This window comes from Heterodontus francisci, chromosome 6 (assembly GCF_036365525.1).
Source record: "Heterodontus francisci isolate sHetFra1 chromosome 6, sHetFra1.hap1, whole genome shotgun sequence".
Classification (NCBI taxonomy): Eukaryota; Metazoa; Chordata; class Chondrichthyes; order Heterodontiformes; family Heterodontidae; genus Heterodontus; species Heterodontus francisci.
Window position 1 is genome coordinate 127,907,703 of NC_090376.1, and position 14,572 is coordinate 127,922,274.

The following is a 14,572-nucleotide window of genomic DNA, read 5'->3' on the forward strand; positions in this document are numbered from 1 at the left end:
TTTCTTTCCCTCTGTTTTTTTAACTTTCTGCATTTGATGTGACATTGAATTCAACCCCTTCAATTTACGCTTCCTTCTTAGTCTTTGCACTGTTAATTTCATCATCCTTCAATCTGATTGGCTAAGAAGGTACACCGTTTCACCACGGTCCCAGATGCCCTTTTGCCCTCACCGCACTGTTATCAGTTCACACTTGCATCAACTTTGTAGGCAAAAAATTTTAAACTTAAACATGCACAAGCAAATCTCAGTAACTGGCCATGCCACATGAAGTTCAGCTCCAACAAAATCTGGCCCCTTATTTAAATAGTTTTGAGGGTTTCCATAAGAGGATGATTATAACACACTCAGATTGCACATTGCAAATATGTGTTTTTAAAATTTGCCCCATAAGCTTAAAAGAAATCTGGTGCATAAGAATTGTCACAATATCCAATTTTCAACTGCCCATCACTGCTTGATTAGCTGTCACACAATTTCATCACTTTTCACTTTTTGATATCACAGCTAAAAAGCATGCTAGCAGGGTAGATCACCTCCTTGGCCATGACCTCATTTTTTTCTGGCTATTTCTGATATGAATTAATTAGAAATGCTGCCTGTAATTTTATAAAGATTGACTAACTGTCTGCTGTCACTGCACCAGGGTGACTTCAGGAATAACTGGATTACTGAAACTGAATCATTGTATAGAGTGATGGTAAAATGCTTTCGAGAAGCTAAAGATGTGTTCAGAAGATTTATAGATTCTATTAAACTACTGCAGTGCTATAAAGTAATCCAAATGTTGTATTTTGGATAGCAGAGCAGCTCAGAACACTGCTATAACACTTTAATAAAATAGAAATGGAGAGATCAAGGACAGAAAGATTGAAAGAGAGAGATAGAGAAATCTAAAGTTAGAGATTGAGATCAACAGAGCTGGATCTAGAGAGATAGTTTGAGAAAGGGATAGAAAGATAGAGAGAAAGAGGTAGGGAGAGATATAGATGGGAGAGAGAGATTGAGAAAGAGACAGAGAAATTGATTGAGATAGATCTAGATTAAGAAAGAGATATGATGAAAAAAGGATAGACATAGCTTGAGAGAGAAATAGATCGAGAGATAGAGAGTGAGATGGATGGAAAGAGATAGAGAGACAGAGATAGATTGAAAGAGACAGCGAGACAGAGATAAATTGAGAGAGATAGATTGAAAGAGAGAATGAGATTGAGAGGGCGAGGCAGAGACAGAGAGAGCAAGGCAGAAAGAAGAGAGATAAATCGAAAAAAAATAGTATGAGCGAGGGATAGAATGGTGAAGAGATAGAGAGAGAGAATAAGAGATAGGGACAGACAGAGAGAATGAGACACCGAGAGAAATAGATCGAGAGAGAGATAGAAAAACAGAGATTGAAAGACAGATAGAGATAAATTGAGAGAGAGATACATGTAGAGATAAATTATGAGAGAGGGATGGAGAAAGAGATAAATCAAGAGAGAGAGAAATAGATCAAGAGAGATAGAGAGTGAGCTAGATTGAAAGCGATAGAGAGAGAGATAAATTGAGAGAGACAGACTGAAAGAGATATAGAAATAGAGAGATCAAGAGATTGAGAGAGAGATTAAGAGAGAGAGAGCTCAAGAGATTGAGAGAGATTGAGAGAGAGATTAAGAGAGAGATAATGTGAGAGAGGGATAGAGAAAGAGAGATAGATCGAGAGAGGGCGTAAAACTGATCGAGAGATAGAGGTTGAGAGATAGAGGTTGAGAGATTGAGAGAGGGGGGAGAAAATCAACATTAATTTGCTGATTAATAATACGATAACTAAAAGTGGGCACCTCCAGAGCTGCAATAAATAAATGCATTATGTAGGGACAGACTGATTCATTCCAATAAACTCACACCTTGGATCCCTCATTTCAATTGGTGAGCTTATGACAGCAGGTGGTGATGGGGACATATCAATTATACATCAATTTGTAAATCTGGCAACATTTCTATTTGCTTACTATCATGTTAGGCCCCACCTGCCAAGAATGAGGCACATTAATTTTGTCATGAACATTGACTTTAAACTGTTACTGGAGTGAAGAAAGGACTTGTTAAACAGATCAGCCGTGGCTGGAAAAGACATTTGCACATTAATAGACGGTGATTGGAAGGACAAAGGACCATTCCCTGACACACTCAATCCACAATGGACCTTGATCACCAGATATTGTGTGTAAGAGGAGCATTCCAGAGACTGCTAAGGTGATACAATCCAAGACTTGGTCAGACCAGTTAGTCACATGACTAACCTGCTTGACAACCTGGGTTTTTCTGAATTGTACAAACGGTTTGAACTGAGAATGTCTGTTTGCTCCTGGACTGAGAAGATCTATCCTGTCTGCTCCAATCTCTTTCTCACAAACCTCTGAATCCACTGAAGACACATGAACCCCAAGAGAGAAAAATCTCCTACAGCAAGCAAGGTTTAAAAAGAATACTGGGCCCCAACGAAAAGCAAGACCTACCTACAATCAAGGGTTCTACAGTGAGCTCGAAGAATCATAACAAAAACTCTTCAGATATTGCCACAAACGTTTCCACTTTACTTTTCTTCTGCTCTTTTCTGTATCTGTTTGTATGTGTGTATCGTATATGCATGCTAGCATTGACGCATCATGTATCTGTAGGCGTTAATCGAATTAAAGTTTAATTTAATAAATTTCAACTTTAAACCTAAGAAAGCCTGCTTGTGCTGGTTTATTTGCCTTATAATTGGAAAGCGGTGAACAAGGATTCACCAAGGGGGAGCTAAAAACACAGTGTGTTTAAAATTAAACCCTGTTATGGTAAAGACCAGGTGAAGGCTGAGCAGGACCCCTAGACACCTTTCTCACCTGGTCGTAACATTACTTTTCCTGCCTTCCTCCCTCTTGAACCATCTGATGCATTAAACTTTCAGTGATTTAATCAGAGAACTAAAGCGATTAAAATTAAAATAAGAATGATCGATCACATCAGATCCTTGATTGCACAGCAGATTCTAGGTTGCTCACATATTCATGTTACAAAAAACATAGATTTTTTTATTATTCCATCCTGTTGTCAAATAAAACCCAGAATTCATGACCGATATTGGGACTTGCTACTAAACTCTACATTTTATACATCTCCTGTTCTCTGTAAATCAAGATTGATGAAAGCTTAAATTACTCCATAACTGCCACAGAAATTATAATGCTCCTCGGGGATTCTCATATTTTCCTCAGAACAGTTCTTCAGCTTTTTCTGTCAGAAACAAATAACTGTCAGCTTTATTCAAATAAAGCAAAGGGTTATTTAAAGAAGGTGTCTGCCTCAGTTTGGTATCATCAGTGATGAAATGACAAGTCCTTCAATTCTACTGTCAACACTCTGAAGAGAAATATAGGATTAATATTTTTTAAAAAAACAAATTACAACTAAAATATAGGCAATCATTTGGCAATGCGTTGGAAAAAGACTGGTTTTGTATAAAAATGTTCCTTTTATTACAAAGTATCAACATTTTTAGATATTATATGAGCAATTAAACAAAACAATTGATTTCATAAATGAGCAATGTTGATTTTTTTTGTTTGAGGGAACTCTCAATGAAAACTGTCCAGCTTTGTTGAAACAAATAGATTATGGCCATGAACAATAAGCACTTAGCACTCCCATTTAGAATCTCATATGTTGGAAACCCAGAAGTTGCTTACCGAGACCATGCCTGTGAGTTGACATAGGAGGCAAGACAGTCCAGGTCTTTGTTTTCGGGTTGTAACATTCCACAGTGTTTAAAGTCTTCAGGCCGTCTCTGCCTCCAACCACATAAAGTTTATCATCAATGACAGCCAGGCCAAATTGCAGCCGCCTGCCATTCATCACTCCGGCTTGGGTCCAAGTATTTGTTCTCAGGTCATATTTTTCTATTGTAGTGGCACCTGATAAGACAATTAGTGGGACAAGATTGTGCTGTGAATGAGTGCACTGGAATCCCTGAATGCATACATCACATGCAACCTAAATAATATATTTTACAACTGGCTGAGAGGAAGGACAACACACTTGAAATTCATCAAGATCCTTTCATGTGCAGATGTCTGGAATGTCACCAAGTACCCTAATTAATGGGTATAGCTTTTAGTTATGAAAGCAGGCCTTTTTTTAACAATCGTGTTTGAAAATGGAAGAAGCAATGGTTTACAATTTCTTTACATACAACAGCATGATAAACAAGATACAATGTAAAATAGAAATCACAGTTTGAACATCCCTGTTCAATATGTATATTTTTTTAAATTGCTATTTCGATATTTTAGTTGAGTTTGCTCATATTTACTCATCCTCGATTTTCATCGTTCCACCATTGACAGCCATGCCTTCAGCTTCCTGGGATCTATGCTCTGGAATTCCCTCCCTCAACATCTCCATTCTCTCTCCTCCTTTAAGACACTCCTGAAAACCTACCTTTTTGACTAAGCTTTTGGTCACCTGTTCTGAACCTCCTTAGGGGCTTGCTCTCAAATTCTTTTTGATAATACTCCTGTGAAGCGTATTGGGACATTTTACTACATTAAATGTGCTTTATAATTGCAAGTTGCTGTTAAACGACAGAATTCAAAGTTCTGCCTGTTGATATCCTTAATAATATGCCCACTTTTGGAAGTACATATTATTAGAATATATAATAAATGGGTTCTACTGCTATAGTTGATGAATCGAAAACACTCGTAATATCTCATTCCAGTAATTAGTAACTCAGCTATTCTTTGTGAAAATGCTAAATTGATATTTCTATGCAGTTGTTCAAAAAGACAAACTGAACAGGCCAGCCCTTTAGAGAGCCTCATGAGTGATATAGGCTTTAGATATTTTGCTGCTTAATAAACAGAATAATTGGCTCCCTTCCCTCTGGATGGTTCCTGCTCTCATCAATACACAGCTACACCAGAATATCTTGATTTCTTCATAGGCGCCTGTGTACTGGTGGCTGTGTGTCCTTCATTATGCTGAAATGAGCAACAAGACAATTGTTCATCAAAAACTACATAACACAAATTAATCAAAATTTGTACAAATGTTTAACGCTGGAAATGTTTGAATAAGTCTTTTTATATGATGCTGTGTTGGCAACAGTCTTGGCCTACACATTTGTGTATGCCCCAACATGCTAGGGATGATTTTGGATTAATACCACAATAGGGATTAAAGGCTTTGATTTTCAGGACCTTTAGATCCAAATATTGAATTGTAAAACTGTGTGCAAATATTATGATTATAATTCCTACTGAACTGTCTGGGATTGTCATTACAATTAATTTTATTTTGAAGACTTTACAATAACCTTTGTATGCTCTTGCACCTGAGCTTGAAATATTCTTTAAGATTTTAGAGTTTTGTTCCTTCTTTTCCAGACCAATTGAATACTGACACCAGCAGGAATCTGTTATGATGTGCTATGTAACTTAAAGCACCATTTTCATATCCATGTTATCTCTGTCACTTTGTTAGGGATCACACTGCCATTCTATACCTCAATAGCTCTTGTACTGGCTTTTTCCTGAATCACAACCAGTTCTGTCTGAGCATTCAGATATCATCCCAAGGACTTAACATTGAATGTGCACAACTTCAACCATGTTTTCTAGGCAGGCACGTTCCTTGCAATGTTGGAACAAGGGTCACTAATATAAATGGTTCTTGCAACATGCAGAATACAATGTGTTTCCTTCCCCGACCACGTGGTTTTGCATCACAATTTGAATCGACAGAGTGATAACATATTTAACAAGCTTTCCCAAAAAGACTATTACAATGATTTTCCATCACAGCTGCAATGTAATGATGAATGGAATGCCTTGCAAGTAAATAGCCCTGCAAGTGACCTACTGAAATAGCATGACCACACTATTAATTATGTGCAAATAGCTGAATATTTAATTGCATTCAAAATATTGTTTTAATTGAACTTATTCAGTAAACACAGAGTATGGCATTTTATTAAATCACACATTTAAGATATCTTCACTGCTCTCTATCTTATGATGTTATAAAGCAAATGATAAAATAAGCCTGAACTCAGATGTACTATAATCAATATTTATTCACAACAATGTTTTCTCCTTGCCTCTTTGCGATTGTGAATCATGATGCATAAATCTCACCTTCAAGCATGTTTATTACTTCTTTATTTTAATCTTAATTCATCTTTGGGATGTGTGTAACACTGGCAAGGCTGGCTTTTATTACCCATCTCTAGTTGCCTGACATATAAGCCACAGTCGTTGTGGTGAAGGTACTCCGACTATGCTGTTAGGTAGGAAATTCCAGGATGGTATGCGACTTGGAGGGGAACTTAGAAGGCGATGGTGCTCCAATGTAACTGCCAGCCTTGTCCTTCCAGGTAGTGGAAGTTGGGGTTTGACAGGTGCTGCTGAGAAAGCTTTGGTGAGTTGTCACTGTGCTTTCTGCAAATCATACACATTGCAGCTACAGTATGTCAATGATGGAGGGGTAGACTTCAGACTAATGGATGAGGTGCTGATCAAGTATTGAGCTTCTTGAGTGTTGTTGCAGCTATATACATCAAGCAAGTGGAGAGTATTCCATCCCATCTTTTCTTGTGTCTTGTGGATGAAGGAGAGGCAGAATACCCAGCTTTTTGACCTACTCCAGTCATCACAGCATGTATGAAGCTTTTCCACTTGAGTGTTTGATAAATGGGGACCTCCAGGCTGTTGATAGCAGGGAACTCACCATTGACTAGTTTCTCACCTGTTAGTGATGCTCATTGCCTGGCATTTATGTGGCACAAATGTTACTTATCAGCCCAAGTCTGATGTTGTCCAGGGTTTGTTGCATGCAGGCATTGATTTCTTCACTATCTGAGGAATTATTAATGCAGCTCAACACTATGCAATTAATGAACAGATGCACTCTGACCTTATGATAAATGGAAAGTCATTGATGAAGCAGCTGAAGATGGATGGGCCTAGGATGCTGACCTGAAGAATGACTGAAATGATGTCTTGGGGCTGAGATGCTTGGCCTTCAACACCCATAATCATGTTCCCATTATGGCAACTGGGACTCCAAACATTGGTGAATACTCCAAAACACCCCCTGACTTTGGCTTGACCAGAGCTTCTTGGGGCCAGACTCGGTCGACTGCAGCCTTGCTTTTCAGGTCCAGGCTGACACAAAGCAAAAAAGCCCAAAGATAGAAAACATACATGATGAGAGCTGCCAGTGCTGATTGCACCCTCACAGGCCGCTCGCTCAAGCCAGAACTTCAATTTTGTGCCACCTGCCTCACCTACCGGGTACTCAGGTAAATCCCGGGAAGGAGGGGAAGTGTTGAACGGGCTATGGGGGGGCAAGGACAAGGTCGAGGATTAGGGACAGGGAGTGCAACATATGTCTTGTGGAGTAGTCAGAGAAGCTCTTCTGCACCTATTGTATACTAAAGCCATCTTTGGGGCCTGTAGTTTCCTGTCTGCCCTGCTCATCAGGGACAAATTTCCAAAAAGGGTCCTTAACAGGCATTAGGGACCTCATTTACATATTCAAGTACCTAATGCCTGTTTTACTAATGGAACAATTCCATTAGAGATTGGACGCAGGCCATCCCATTGTTAAATTTATACGTTTTTGCACCCATTTATGCTGGGAAAATGGGCACAATGCAGTCTACCACAGTCGCTGGTGTGGCATACAGCAAAACTGTAAAAAGCACAAAGTGTAAAGTGAAAATTAATTATAAAGTAAAAAGGGTTTAAATAAAAGGTTGCAACTACTAATGGAATATGAAGGTACAGATCATATCTCCAAGGTTGTGATCCCTAAGGTGTGCTTTAACCAGTTCCTGGTCTAGGTCTAGATCGAATGACTTCTACAGCAAAATAATCATCCTTCATACAATATGTGGAATGTACATAGAACCAGGGTAGTGTAAAGACATCTGATAGATAGGAAATATTCATTAACATTGCAGGCACTGAGATGGTCAAAAACACACTTTCTACTGGCTGTTGGTTATTATCAATTAAGCAATCATTCATAATCCATTGTATACACCCCTACAGGCTCTTCAGTACTTTCCAGAAGGCTATGGGAAAATAAAATGTAAAAAACATGATCTCGGCACCGAACTTCAAGAAGGATATATTGGCCTTGGAGTGGGTGCAGCACCGATTCGGCAGAATAATACTGGGCCTAAAAAGGTTAACGCGAGGACAAACTGCATATACTTGGCTTGTATGTTTTTGAATATAGAAGATAATAGGTTGATCAAATTGAGATGCTTAAGGTGATTAAAGGTAAATAGAGTAAAAATATTTCCTCAGGTAGGGAGTCAAGCACAAGGGGACCTAAACTTAAAGTTAGAGCTAGGCCGTTCAGGGGTGAGGTTCGGAAGCATTTCTTCATACAAAAGGGTAGTGGAGATCTGGAACAGGCTCCCCTAAAATGCGGTTGAGGCTGGGGGTCAATTGAAAATGTTTAAACTGAGACTGATATTTTTCTTTAGGCAAGGGTATTAATGATTACTGAAGCAAGAATGGATTCAATATACAGATTACCCGTGATCTATTTGAAAGGTGGAACAAGCTTGAGGGGCTGAATGGCCTATTCCTGTTCCAATGGACTGGATCGTGTTGTCCTTCCAACAGCAGGTTCCATGGCGGGGGTGGGGGGTGGGGGATGGTGTGGCTGGGGTCGGAGAATCAGAGAGGCAGGGGCTGGCACGGAACCCGAAGCTGAGATTGTTGCCCGGCCAAACCTTCCTGGGGACGGGATAGGCCGATGACGGCCTTCCTGCCCAGAGGCCAATTGTGGTCTTTCAAGTGGCCTCTGGGATCTTACCAGCAGCAGGGGGGGGGACCCACCGCGCGGGGAGGAGGCCTTGGAAAATGAGGCACCCTCCCTGCGGGCTTGGAGCGGGCCCTCCTCCATGGGCAATTTGTGGTCCATGGAGGACCCCCACCCCCTCACTGGGAACAAATGAACCCCCCTGGGACCCCCCCTCCTCCTGGACTGAATGCCCACTCCCCACTCCACCCTTGCCGGGGCCTGCCATAATGACCCTTACGAACCCTGCCTCTCCTACCTCTTCTGCGGGGTTCCAGTGCTGGGCCTGGGTCCAAAACCTCTACAGTACCGGCAGTGGCCACCACTCCCGGTGGCGCTGCCGATACTGTTGAGCTGCTGGCCCTGTGATTGGCCGTCAGCTCTTGGAGGTGGGATCCCTGTCACTATTAAGTGTTTAAAGGGATGGGGATCCCGCCTCCTTAAACTTTGACCCCAAAGAGGATCACTTCAGGTGTCAGAAAAATGCAGAGGTGGGGTTCCCCCTGACTTTTTGGCCCGGCGCCGGGAGACCCACCTCCTGCATAAGATCCAACCCTATGTTTCTGATTGGTGTTATATATGCTCTGTATAGATTGAGCTTTTAAAACAATTGGAAGTATCTTGTAACCAGTTCAAATTTGTAAAGATGTGCTTATATAGGGATCCAAACTGGGTCTTTGCAGGGCCAAAACTGACAGCAAAGTCATACTGACGTTTGATCATCAAAATTTAAATATTTTAGATCACAAGATTATAAAGGAATGTCCTTCGCTATCTCACCATGAAACAAAGCCTATTGATCATCATGGAATCCAACATTACTCCCCTCCAATCTGCTCAGGTGCCTGGATTAGTACTAGACTGCCATGATTGAATACATAACCATTAGGCTGCCGAGGATCAGATTTTTTTTTTTTTATTCATTCATGGGATGTGGGCTTATTGCCGTCAGACAGACTTGATATCAAAAGAAACAACCACAATAAAGTCATGTTGGATGGTAACAACCTCACACAAGTGTCTCGCTTTCAATATGTCAATTAAAGACAATAGGAGCACTTGTATCAATATTTTGCAGTGTTTTAAAATAGCTAGATTAAAATGGAAACAAGCCCCTGACACCTGAAGATCTAAGGAGATGACATTTTATTTTCAATGTTTAGTCTGGCCCCATTATAAAAGGCGGCACTGGGAAATAATTATGTTGGGTGGGGGGGGTGAATATTCTTTCTCACCTGGGCTGTAAAGCCACATTTTGCAGCATCCTAGGCCAGGTGATCACCTAAACTGTGCCAGACATGATGCAGGTTAAAAAGGAGTAATCTCCCACTGACCTCCCCCACTCTCCCCCTCCCACCAAACTGCAGCAGGTTGATCACAGGAGATTATTTGACCCAATCTCAATGTATTTACAAGATTGTGTCTGCACATTTTCCCAGGTCCATTCACTTTTTGATCATAAGTAATTTGATAGCATCATCTTGGGAAAAACTTAAAAATTGTCTGAAAATTGTGGAATTCATGGGTATGTTCTTAATTCTGGTACAAGAATCCAAACGCCAGGAATGAAATGGAAATTCATTTCACCTACATACAACATTCCAAGACCACAGTTTACAAAAGAGCCAAATTTCATCTCATAGTCTGTTGCATATTGGGCTTTGTAGGAAACATTCTAACAGACAGTATATTTATTTGTAGAATGATTTTAAATCTGACAGTTTTTGAATTTGTGTTGTTTCAATATTTTGCCTTAACACTTTGGCTTTAGTGTGTATTTTAACCTGGGAATAGAGTCAGCCAGATTGTTCTATCATGCCTACATTGATCTAACAGCATGTTCATTGTACATTGATCACATGGTCAGGAGAGCATGGTGGGTATCCCATGCATTCTCCAGTGGTGATTATAGTTCAATTAAAGAGCTCATTCTTAAACCTATCTATGTATTTCTTGTGTAATGACACACATTTTGGCTCTATAATGGAAACCATCTTGCAATTTGGGCCATAAGTCAAAAATGCTAAGAATCTGAAATATGATAAAATCTTCTGACTAAAGAATGGGGATGTCTTTTATTTAAGAAAGAAGAATGAAAGGCTTGTATTTAGATAGCACCTTTCATAACCTCAAGACATCTCAAAGCTCCTTTCAGCCAATTAAGTACTTTCTAAGTGTAGACACTACTGTAATATGGGAAACACGGCAACTAACTTGCGCACAGCAAGCTCCCACATACAGCCATGTGATAATGACCAGATAACCTGTTTCAGTGATGTTGGTTGAGGGTTAAATACTGACCAGGACACCCGGGATAGCTTGACTGTTCTTTTTTGACATAGAGCCACTGGATCTTTTACCACCTGAAATAGGCTGATGAGGCCACCCGTTTAACCTGTCATCTGGAAGATGGCACCTCTGACAGTGCAGCAATCCCTCAGTACTGCACTGGAAGTTTCTGCCTAGATTTTGTGCTCCAATTTCAGGAGTGGGACTTGGACCCTCAACCTTATGGCTATGATACAAGAATATTACAAATGAACCAAGTCTGACACCTTAAAATAGAAATACACAGATATTGGGCTGCTGTGGCTGCACCCAACGAGACAAAATTCCTCGAACCAACTTAGAAACAAAAAAATTAGTGTGAATAAAAAATGGAATTTCTCATTTGTAAACAAGTTGACTTGAATTTCATATGTCACATAAAATAATAGAATCATGGAATAGTACAGCACAGATGGAGGCCATTTAGCCCATTGAATTTGCGCTAGCTCTTTTGAAGAGCAATCCAGTTAGCCCCACTCACCCGCTCTTTCTGCATACCCCTGAAATTTTCTTCTCCCTCAAGTATTTATCCAATTCCCTTTTGAAGGTTGCTATCGACTCTGTATCCGGCACACTCTCAGGCAGTGCATTCCAAATCCTAACCACTCATTGCATGAAAAAATCTTTTCTCATGTAATTTCTAGGCCTTTTGGCAATCACCTTAAAGATATGTGCTCTGATTCTTGACCCTTCAGCCAGTGGAAACACTTTTTCTCTATTTACTCTATCTAAACCCTTCATGGTTTTAAATACCGTTATCAAATCTCCTCTTAACCTTCTCTGCTCTAAGGGGAGCATGTGTTACAGTATCATTATCTGGAGCCAGAACAAGCTCCAGAGAGCAGAATATTACTTTAAAAATAATACTCAAGTTTATATTTTCAGCTCAAAATATTATATTTCCAAAAGGCAAAAACATGAATAAAAATTGGGTCACTGGTTGTACCACTTTGTGCCATTGTCTACTCTTCCTTGCCAAAAAGATTACCTGAATAAACAAGTGGTAATTTCAATAATGTCAATGATTACACATTCGGATAATAGCATACTAGAAACAGACACTTTTTCCTCTTCTGCAGATTGTGTAACAGGATTGCAGTAAGGACTTCAGCCAGTGGATAGGCTTGGTAAACCAGGATAGGACCAAGAGCTTAGATTTTCTGATCGGTCCAACATGAAGTTGCATCATGAATGAATTATACCTTCACAATACATAATACACTAGTATTACATATTATTTACAGCACAGAAACAGACCATTCAATCCAACTGGTTTACACGGCCATTTATGCCTCCTCTCACCCCTTTACATTTCACCCAATCAGCAGATCCTTCTATTCCTTTTTCCACCATGTACTTATCTAGCTTCCCCTTAAATATATCCATGCTATTTACCGCAAACAGTATATGCAGCAAGTTTCACATTCTAACCACTCTCTGGGTAAAGAAGTTTATCCTGAATTTCTTATTGGAATTATTAGTGACAATCTTATCTTAATGGCCCCTAGTTTTGGACACTCCCACAAGTGGAAAGATCTTCTCTACATATAATTTGGCATCATCTACAAATTTTGATATTGTACTTGCTTATGTATTCAATCATGGGATGTGGGTATCGCTGGCAAGGCCAGAATTTTTTGTCCATCCCTAAATGGCCTTGAGAAGATGATAATGAATACAACTGAATGGCTAGGTCATTTCTGAGGGAAGTTAAGAGGCAACCTGTGAATCTGGAGTCACAGATAGGCCATACAGGGTAAGGATGGCAGATTTCCTTCCCTAAAGGACCTTAGTGAATCAGATGGGTGTTTACAACAATCCTGTAATTTCATGGTCACTATCACTGATACTAGCTCATTATGCCAGATTTTTATTTTGTTTAATTGAATTTAAATTCCTCAGCTGCTGTGGTAGGATTTAAACACTTGTCTCCAGATCATTAGTCCAGGCCTCTGCATTACTAGTTCAGTAACATAACCACTATACTACCATACTTCTAATTCCTGAGTCCAAATCTTTTGTGATCCTCACAAACTTCCAGAGTCAGCACAGTTTAATTATGATAGGTGATAAATGAAAAATGGCTCTCGTTGAGAGCTCACCCTCTGTAGAACGAGGTGTCTGTGGGCTGCTCCAGGACCCCAATGCTTGCAGCAGCTTAAAGGGGCAGCCATCCTGAAAAGCAATCTCAACAAGGAATGAATTAGGGCACAGAGAAGCCTGGTTCTCTGAGGGAGCCACTGAGATTTTACTTGAGGATGGGGTGAGAAACTCTCTTTGACAGGCTCCCAGGGTGAATCAGAAGAGGTGGTCATTAGTGTCAATGCCCCTCACATGGAGGCAATACAGGAAAAAGTGCAATGACCTTAACAGGTTTTGCTGAAAGCAGAGATACCACCATGACCTTCCGTTAAGCTAGCATATTAAACATGTATGGCACTTAGTTACCTCCCCTTCACACTGTCTTCACAGTCGCCAACACACATATCAGGCATATTGGCACTAATGCAGCTTGTGCGCTGTGACCTTCACAGCTGACACTGTCAACAAGGTGACTTTTGCCGCCTGTTGCAATTTGACATAGTATAGTGATTTTCTTCCTTAAATGCTGCTCTTCTGTTTACTCCAAGTATGGTGTTCTGTCCCTGTAGCTCCTCTCCCTGAGATACGCAGGTAGACTTTTTGAATTACTCCCAGCATTTGCCCTATTATTGTCAGCTATGTGTGTATAACCCTCATAAGTGATCAGAAAATATAACACTTCTGCTTCTTTCCTCCACAATCTTCTCTGCTTTTCTCTCCATCCTCATTTGAAGGCAGTGGCTATTCTTGGAGTATAATTTATGTTGATCAAATGTTGATCAGCTTTCAGCACTTCTGACCATTGTTCAATCACAATTTGGCAGAGTTGCTACAGTATTTGGTTAGAGATGACATTAGGTCTAGTTGAGTCCAATTCTTTTCTCATACAATGTCCATACATATGTACATTGCAACAACAGAAACCCCTGGTTGATTCTTTCCCCTCCCTAGTCCAGGAGGTTTGAGGCCGACTGTAGCAATCACTTTCATCCAAATTAAGATCAACTAACTTGAGTATTGTTGAAAAAAGACATGCTGTCAAAGTTATTCATCTTGTGCTCATCAGGACAGATGCAAGAATGCCAAGTTTCAAAGGGAGCAACAATTTATACTGCATGAGCAAAGGGTACTGATTGATTGGCAAGTCGACTCTGATTAGTCGAGGCGTTGCCATGGAAACTCACCAGGGCCTTGGTGAGACTGCACCTGGAGTATTGTGCACAGATCTGGTCTCCTTATCTAAGGAAGGATATACTTGCCATAGAGGGAGTGCAACGAAGGTTCACCAGACTGATCCCTGGGATGGCAGGATTGTCTTATG

The 14,572-nt window shown here is 40.3% G+C and overlaps 1 protein-coding gene across 2 annotated transcripts in view; it reads right to left on the reverse strand.

Moving 5' to 3' along the window:
* LOC137371029 (kelch-like protein 1) overlaps nucleotides 1-14,572 on the reverse strand; it is a 282,921-nt gene that overhangs the window by 38,656 nt on the left and 229,693 nt on the right. For both annotated transcript variants that reach the window (XM_068032934.1, XM_068032933.1), the window contains one exon: nucleotides 3,711-3,935. In XM_068032934.1, coding sequence (XP_067889035.1) covers nucleotides 3,711-3,935 — 225 coding nt within the window. The remainder of the gene's footprint in view (nucleotides 1-3,710; nucleotides 3,936-14,572) is intronic.